The sequence below is a fragment of the Spermophilus citellus genome (genome assembly GCF_964194105.1).
Source record: "Spermophilus citellus genome assembly, chromosome: 6".
NCBI lineage: Eukaryota > Metazoa > Chordata > Mammalia > Rodentia > Sciuridae > Spermophilus > Spermophilus citellus.
In genome coordinates, this window is record NC_138187.1 from 132733683 (window position 1) to 132741530 (window position 7848).

General features: G+C 39.8%; 1 protein-coding gene across 1 annotated transcript; it reads right to left on the bottom strand.

Annotated features, from left to right (window-relative positions):
• Positions 1 to 1663: 1663 nt before the first annotated feature.
• On the bottom strand, positions 1664 to 7320 carry SNRPE (small nuclear ribonucleoprotein polypeptide E). Its single transcript, XM_081297549.1, has 5 exons — positions 7192 to 7320; positions 6713 to 6739; positions 5651 to 5713; positions 4703 to 4781; positions 1664 to 1917 (listed from the first exon to the last, which is right to left on the bottom strand). The coding sequence occupies exons 1-5, from the start codon at positions 7243 to 7245 to the stop codon at positions 1862 to 1864; spliced, it is 279 nt and encodes a 92-aa protein (XP_081153675.1). The 5' UTR covers positions 7246 to 7320; the 3' UTR covers positions 1664 to 1861.
• Between the last annotated feature and the right edge of the window lie 528 nt (positions 7321 to 7848).

The window sequence follows — 7848 nt, forward strand, 5'->3', positions numbered from 1 at the left end:
AGCTCTGCTTACACAGGGCAGCCAGGTCAGAAAGGCCGCCCAGGGAAATGGAAAAGGCAGCCAGCAGGTTTTCTTAGGGATTATACTGTTCCAGCTTTCATCCTCCTTCCCAGCTATTCTGGTGCCAAGAAAGCTACAGGGAGGTCTTACTCTTGAAAAAGCTTCCATCTTTTCACCAGTAGGGCTGAAGCAGTTTTAGGACTACAACTCCCTCTACTGCCCAATAGTTTCTTTGCATGCTTAAAATTAAACCCTAGATACTAATAGACTTAAAATTCAAAATGTTAAGAGCTAAAGCAGCCCTTTCCTCAAAATATAACCAAAAAGTATGGTCAGAGAGGACTGCATCTAGAATGACTTCTATATTCATCTGCAAATCTCTACCTCAAAAGATTTTTATTCAGTTTAATGAAAAGTCTCTATCTAGCTTACAGGCATATAGAAAAGCAGAAGTTGGTTGGTTCTCTTTTACCACCTTAGCAGAATTTAAGATAGGCCTTGGGTTTGGAACTGTAACTCAGTGATAGAGTGCTTGCCTACCATGTGTGAAACCCTGGGTTCCATATCCAGCACTGGAAAATAATATAGGCCTTTTTCAAATAAGATCCAATTTAAAAGTTGAGGATGGTAGAATATACCTGTAATCCCAGATGTGGGAGTTTGAAGCAGGCAGATCTTGCTTTTAAAGTCAACCCCATCTCAAAAACAAAACAAAAACCTGAAAAGATCCTATTTAAATAGTACTTAGGACATGGTATTAAACTACCTGTTTGTCTGTTTCACTGTATTCACTCAAGTTTTGCCTAGATAATAGCAGATGTTCAGCAACCATTTAACAGAATTGTATCACCCTTAGCTACAGAGATAATCTGTCCACATAAGAATTAGATAATACATAACCACTGGGAGAGAAACCAATACCCTTAGTGATACTAGAAAGGTGTTTCTTCAATATAGTATCTAATTTTTGAGTCAGGGTTTCACCAAGTTGTCATGCATCAAACTTGCAACCCACTTGCATCAGCCTCTGGGACTGCTGGGGTTACAGGTATGCACCACCAACCTCAGCTTAACATGGTTTATTTTGATTTTTAAAAAATAACCCCCCAGTTTTTTTCATTTAGTTTTCTAAAAATTTATTTAGTTTTCTATTTTTTTATATGGTGCTGGGGATCGAACTCAGTGCCTCATGCATACTAGTAACTGCTCTACCACTGAGCCACAACTGCAGCCCACAGGGTTTATTTTAAATGTACTTTGAGGACATTTTATTATTAGGTGGGCATGGTGGCAAACACCTGTAGTCCTGGTGACTTGGGAAGCTAAGGCAGGAAGATCACAAGTTGGAGGCCAGCCTCAGCAATTTAGTGAGGCCCTAAATCTTGCAAGTTAGGCAAACACTTTACTATTGAAGTATACTATCAGTTCTGAAAATCAGAACTGATTTAGACATAGGTTAGTGCAATACCGGTTTATTTTTGTAAACCTTCACTTTCTCTGCCACCCAATATTGGAACACTGCCTGTCAGATAGAATACTAAGAATAAATAGGTTCATGCTCTGAAAAAAGCAAATGCCCAGAGCAACTCCTAACCATTTAGAAACTTTAAAATAAATACCAACAGTTAATAATGGCACTGTGTAAAAGGTCTCTACCACTGAATTAAGAAGAAACAATGTAAATTTTTTTAATAAAAAGAATCCCACAGCATTTATTTTCATCTGGTAATAACATAGGTCATCAAAACAATGTGAACTAATGCTTTAGAACTATATTCCAGGCAAAGGGCAGCTAAATAAAAAAAAAAAAAAAAAAAAAATTTGTTGCTTTCTCTGTAATTTCCCACTTCATTGATCATTTCTAGTTGGAGACACTTTGTAGCAGAGTAATATTATCTCCTTTTAGCATGATCCGACCTGCAATGACAGAAAGAGCTATTAATAGTTATACTAAGACATAAGTAATTATCTTTAGCCTCAGAATTTTGTATCTAGTTTTTAAACAATATTTTGAAAATACTCTCCTTTATAAAGATATGTGAACATTTTCAAGTCTTCACATATTGAAACGCTTTCCAGCTCCATTAGGGCATATATACCTTTTCAACAACTATCTAATGAAGGTTGGTGTTTGTTTTCAAAAAGTACTGTTTCTATAGACTAAGTCAATTGAACATGCCTAAGAAAACATTTCCCAGTACTGAGTTTGTGTAAGTTTGGAAATGAATTATAAGCCAAGTTTGAAAAATGCAGCATATTATAATTTCATTCTTAGAACTGGGGATGTAGTACAGCAGAACGCTTGCCTGGGTGCATACCCCTACCTACAAAAGCAGCTTTTAAAAAGAACTTAGTATACTAATGACTTCATCTTGCAATAAACAAACTTATTTAGGTTTTACCCACATTTCTTAAATATATTTGAGATGAGAGCACTTTTTTTTTCCTGAGAAATATCTACTAGCATCTTTAGGAGCACTGGTATTCACTGGTAAAACAGTCTGAGAAAAGCTAATCAACTCCAATAGTGACTATTATTTTCATTATTATTATTTAATATTTATTTATTTTTTTAGTTATTGGCAGACACAACATCTTTGTTGGTATGTGGTGCTGAGGATCGAACCTGGGCCGCACGCATGCCAGACGAACGCGCTACCGCTTGAGCCACATCCCCAGCCCCTTCATTATTATTATTATTTTCATTTCCCAGGATTCTACAGGTGATTAATCTATTATGTAGAGTGGATACTATCATGGGAATTCAACAGTTGGCAAATAACTTATAAGTAATTTGACCCAAATAACACTCGTTTGCTTTCTGGCAAGACAATTTTATTTTGTCTTATAAAAATAGCTTAAGCAGAAAGAAGCTCAGCAAAATATCCTATCACTTCTAAGATTTGACTTTCCACATATCTACTATGGTTTCAAGAGAATTCTCCAGGTCTGGGAAAAACAGAAATCATCATTTTTATACTAGTGAGTTGCACAATGAGCACTGAACAAATAAAATACCTCAATAAAGATCAAGTTAACAGGAGGTTAACAGAAATGATTCAGTGTATGGGTTGGGATTGTGGCTCAGAGGTAGAGCTCTCGCCTAGCATGCTTGAGGCACTGGGTTTGATACTCAGCACCATATAAAAATAAAATAAAGGGAAAAAAAAAAGAAATGATTAGGCGTCTCTTGATGAAACCATGAATCCTAAGACCTCCTGAGTAAGAAATTGTTCAAATATTTTTGCATTGCTATGTGTCACTTATTGAGTTACTTACTGGGACTTATTAGGGAACAAACAGACAAGACATATGCACTTATGGAGTACATGGTCTAATGGCAAAGGCAATAGTAAAACAATCCCACTAATGTTTTACAACAAACTCAGAAGGCACATCATACCCCATCTTCCCCATCCCAAGGCAAAACACAATCAAACCCTGGGCTTCTTAGAGAAAGCACTATTTGATTTAAGTTCTAGAGTCACAGGAAGCTGGGTGTAGTAGTGCTCTCCTATAATATCAGTGACTCTGGAGGTAAAAGGATTACTAATTCAAAGTCAGCCTTGACAACTTAGTGAGACCATAAGACCCTATCTCAAAATAAAAAACTAAAAGGGCTAGAGCTGTAGTTCAGTGGTAGAACATCTCTGAGTTTCATCCCCAGTATTTGACAAAAGGAGCACATACAATTGTTTATGGGGGGGATAGGGGTTGGGATGTAGTTTAGTGGTAGAGCACTTGCATAGCAGGTGTGAAGCCAGGGGGAAAATTTTTCTTAACAGTGGGACAAAAGGGGGAAAAAACAAACAAACAAACAAACAGCAGAGTATATTATAAGTAGAAGGAGATAAGGCCAAATCACAAAGGACCACGCAGAATCTGTGAAAAATATTTGTTTTATCCTACCAGCCACAAAAAGTCAAAGAAGAAGGGCTGGGGATATAGCTCAGTTGGTAGTGCTTGCCTCACATGCACAAGGCCCTGGGTTGGATCCCCAGCACCCCCCCCCCCACACACACACACACACAAGAGTCAATGAAGAAATGTTGGTAGGCTTTTGTTTTTGGTACTAGGGATTGAACCCAGGGGCGCTTAACCACAGAGCCACATTCCTAGCCCTTTTTATTTTGTGATACAGAGCCTTGCTAAGTTGCTGAGGCTAGCCTTGAACTTGTGATCCTGCTGCCTCAAGCCTCTGAGTCACTGAGACTACAGGAATGCATGACCATGTCTGGCTAAGACAAATATTTTTAAAAGAAGACCGAAAACTGGAGAACAACCTGGAGGGGAAGGAGATAGTTGCAGAGTGAATATACAAAAGTCTGAAAAGAAATAACAGAGATGAAAAATGAACACCTGAGTATGGTATCCCAGAGCCAAGGGAACAAAGTGTGTTAGGGAGGAAATGGCCAACAGTGCCAAGTTTTGTACAGAGTTAAATAACATGAACACTAACAATATTCATTAGACTTAATAACATTTGTCTTTGGTGACCTCTGCCAAAGCTGTGTGGGTGGAGAAAGAGAAGCAGAAATAAAACAGGATAAGAAGCAATTGGAAAATGATTCCAAAAGCATGCTTCTTTCCAAAGATAACTTCTCAAATGCAAACCAAATTTAAAAATAAATTGAGCTGCAGGTCACTCAATTTTGTGAGTGAAATAAACATTTCTAGAATTCTGTATGAATTATATTCTTACCCAGCTGTTTTCTTGACTTTGTTTTAGAATGAATCTCTTCTGCATCATCTAATACAAGGTTCATGTATTCATCAAAACCCTGGGAAAATAAGTCAACTGACAGTCATTTTTAAGTAAATTATTCAAACCATTCAAAAAGAACATTATCTACCCAGAAACAAAAATGACAATTAACTCCCTCCACCGATCTTTTAGCTCAAACATCTGAAGCCTCTTATTAAATAACAAAGTCCGACTGTGGCCCAAATTGCTCCTTCAATCTTTTGGATTAAGAATTTCACTAGATACGTCAGAAAGTCATTATCCTTATCTTTTATGACATGCCAGCATAGAGTATGTTAGTTATGTATATGAATTACCTTTTATTTTCATTACTTTCTCAATCAGAAACTATTACTGCAAACTAGCATGCTTGTTTTTCAAATGGTAAAGGAAGGGGAAATTACTGATTGAATCTCTGACAGTGAAACACAGTATTTACAGCCAATTTATTTTTCTTTAAAACATTACTGGGACTGGGGATGTAGCTCAGTGGTAGAGCAAGTGCTGAGCATACACAAGGTCCTGGGTTTGATCCCCAGCACCACCAGAAAAACAAAACAAAAACATTGCTAACCTGAAGTCTTATTTAACTAACACCACCATTTCTATTCATATATTGCCTAACCTGAAATCAAAGTATCCCATTAACCACGTCCCCAAATCGTTTCTTTTGTCTCTTCCTTTAATACTAATATCGTTGTTTAAATTATTTTTTAAAGTTAAAATTTCTCTCTTTAACTATCCAACTCTTATAAACGAGAACAAGGAGAAAAATATAAATGATGTGCCTTGAAAAACTTTCCTTGGTTTGGGTCTTTGACTTTTTGTATACTGCTCTGGTGGTCATTTTCTATAAATCTTTTTCTATCAATAAACTGCTCTGAGAAGAACACCCTGGGTACTTACAATAATACAGCCCTCTATCCGCATATTCACTTGCTCATAGAGCCACACCTGAATCCGGGATCTCTGAAATAATCATAAACACAAGAATGTTTTTAAACAGTAAACAAACTAAATACTTTGATCAAACAATAAAGAAATGACTCCTAAACATTTTTTAATAAATGCAAGCCAAGAATTTTAATTAGTCCATACCTAGGATTTGGTAACCAAGACTGGTTTACTTGCTAAAAAACACCTTCATTTAATAATTGCTACATGGGGACTGTTCAAGCTAGTAATTTCCTTTATCCTGGGGCTTAGTAATATTTCTAACTGCATTGTCTCAAAAGAGTGAAATTTGGAGACAGTATAGCACAAAGCAGTAATTTTTATTGATCAAGGTTTCTTTTCTTATCTGCTTTAGCAAAACCCAGATAAAAAATAGAGGAGTTTTTCTAGTTTCTCAGTTTTTCATAGTACACACACATAACAACCAGGGGAGGAACTCTCACTTCTGGAGATTAAAAATTGTAATGGCTTAATCTGTTCTTCAATTGTGTTGTCTCATTCTAAGTCTTTAGGTTGCTTAACATTCCTCCCCCCAAAAGCAGCTGCCATTAACTGCTCTGCATCTGCTCCATTCCCTTTCCTTTTTAAAAAAAAGTATCTTAAGTTTTTTCATATATACTAAACATAGCACCTTATGACCTGGTTAAAGGTGAGCCAGTGTGGCTTTCACTGTTTCACCCTGAAGAAGGAAGTGAGAAAGTTTCCAACGTTTTAGCCTATAATCACTACCAACAAAAGTACCAATGTCCAACTAAGGTCACGTCTGCAAATACATAAAGTTTAGTAATTTTGATCCTGCGAAGTAATGACACCACTCTTTGCACGCTAGGTGCTGGAACACATACCCACCACCTTATTACATTAGCGCTTTTTCTCTAAACTTTCCCCTCAATGAGTTTTACATCTCATGTGTTTTTTAAACTCCAGAACCCAACGATCAGAAAAGTTAACGCAAATAGCAAAATGAAATCAACTTTTATTAAAACAGTAGTTACAAGACAATTAACGACTTACGTTTTGCAAGTATCTGAAGATGAGGTTCTGCACCACAGCAGTTAAGGACGAAATCCATCACAGCACAGGCTCTGCTCCCTGAAACTGAGGATCGACCCAACCCTCATCCCAACTTTGGTTTCTGAAGGCGAGCTCTGGTGCCTACCGCAAGAAGGGCCAAACCGGGCCTTCGCTGGAGGGTGGGGGTGGCGGTGGGAGGAATCATCCTCCCAGAATCTCTCTTCCTCCTACCCTAGACCGTGAACCTAACGTTGTCTCCCCTCCTCTCTCCCCGCCATTCCTGCATTTCTCCCGTAGGGGCGGCCCGAGCCCACTCCCCACCGGTTCTTCAGCTACCCGCGCTTTCTCCCGGCTCCGTCGCCCCGAGGGCTCATGGGATGTGCGCCCGCACTCCGCTCCCTTAGGCCTGCTTCCCGCCTGCGCCTTCGCGCCCGTTTTCCGGCCCCAAACTCCTAATCCTGACCTACTGCATAGGATACGATGGGCTGCACCATCACCTTCTGGACCTTCTGGCCCTGGCCACGGTACGCCATGGTGGAATCTCACAAAGACCACACGAACCAGCACGTTACCTCAGAGAGCAACTTCCGGAATTGAGAACCGGAAGTGGAAGTGTACGAGGATCTTCTGGTGACGTACCTGGGCGGCTCCTGGAAAATGTCTCTCTAGCTCTGAAGTCGCTTTTCTCTGTGCTTCGTAGCATCCGGAGGAGGCCAAACCTAGGCGAGTTGCCTTGGAACCTGGGTCGATCCTACAGCGCCACCTGGAGGGAAGCGGGAGGAGGCACCGACCGGGCTTCGGTGGTTTGGCGGCCGCGGGGAAGGGGAAAGCCCGGCCCGGCGCCTGCGCCTTCGGTTCTCTCTGTTCTGAATGTGCATTAAGAGGCGAAATCGTGCAATTTTCCATCTCAGTAAAATGTGCTAATTTACTGCTATTTCTGAGCCTGTTTCAATAGAATGCAGGCTTGACGGCACTATTGTTGGAGAAACTGCAGGGCGGCAAGAAGCCAAAACAAACCCCAGGCGGCTGGGCCACCAGCGGTCTGGGCGGTTTGCTCCGGATAACCGATGGGTCTCATCGCTTCTGGGAGGAGTTGTTGTTAGGGTCGCGACCAAGGGTGGCGATGGAGCGTAAAG

Excerpts from the sequence above, each read along its gene's own strand:
- SNRPE (XM_081297549.1), bottom strand. The coding sequence starts at position 7,245 with ATGGCGTACCGTGGCCAGGGCCAGAAGGTCCAGAAGGTGATGGTGCAG. Across the intron at positions 4,782-5,650 it reads GGATAGAGGGCTGTATTATT|GGTTTTGATGAATACATGAA; the intron begins GTAAGTACCCAG and ends TTATTTTCCCAG. Across the intron at positions 1,918-4,702 it reads AAAGTCAAGAAAACAGCTGG|GTCGGATCATGCTAAAAGGA; the intron begins GTAAGAATATAA and ends CTGTCATTGCAG.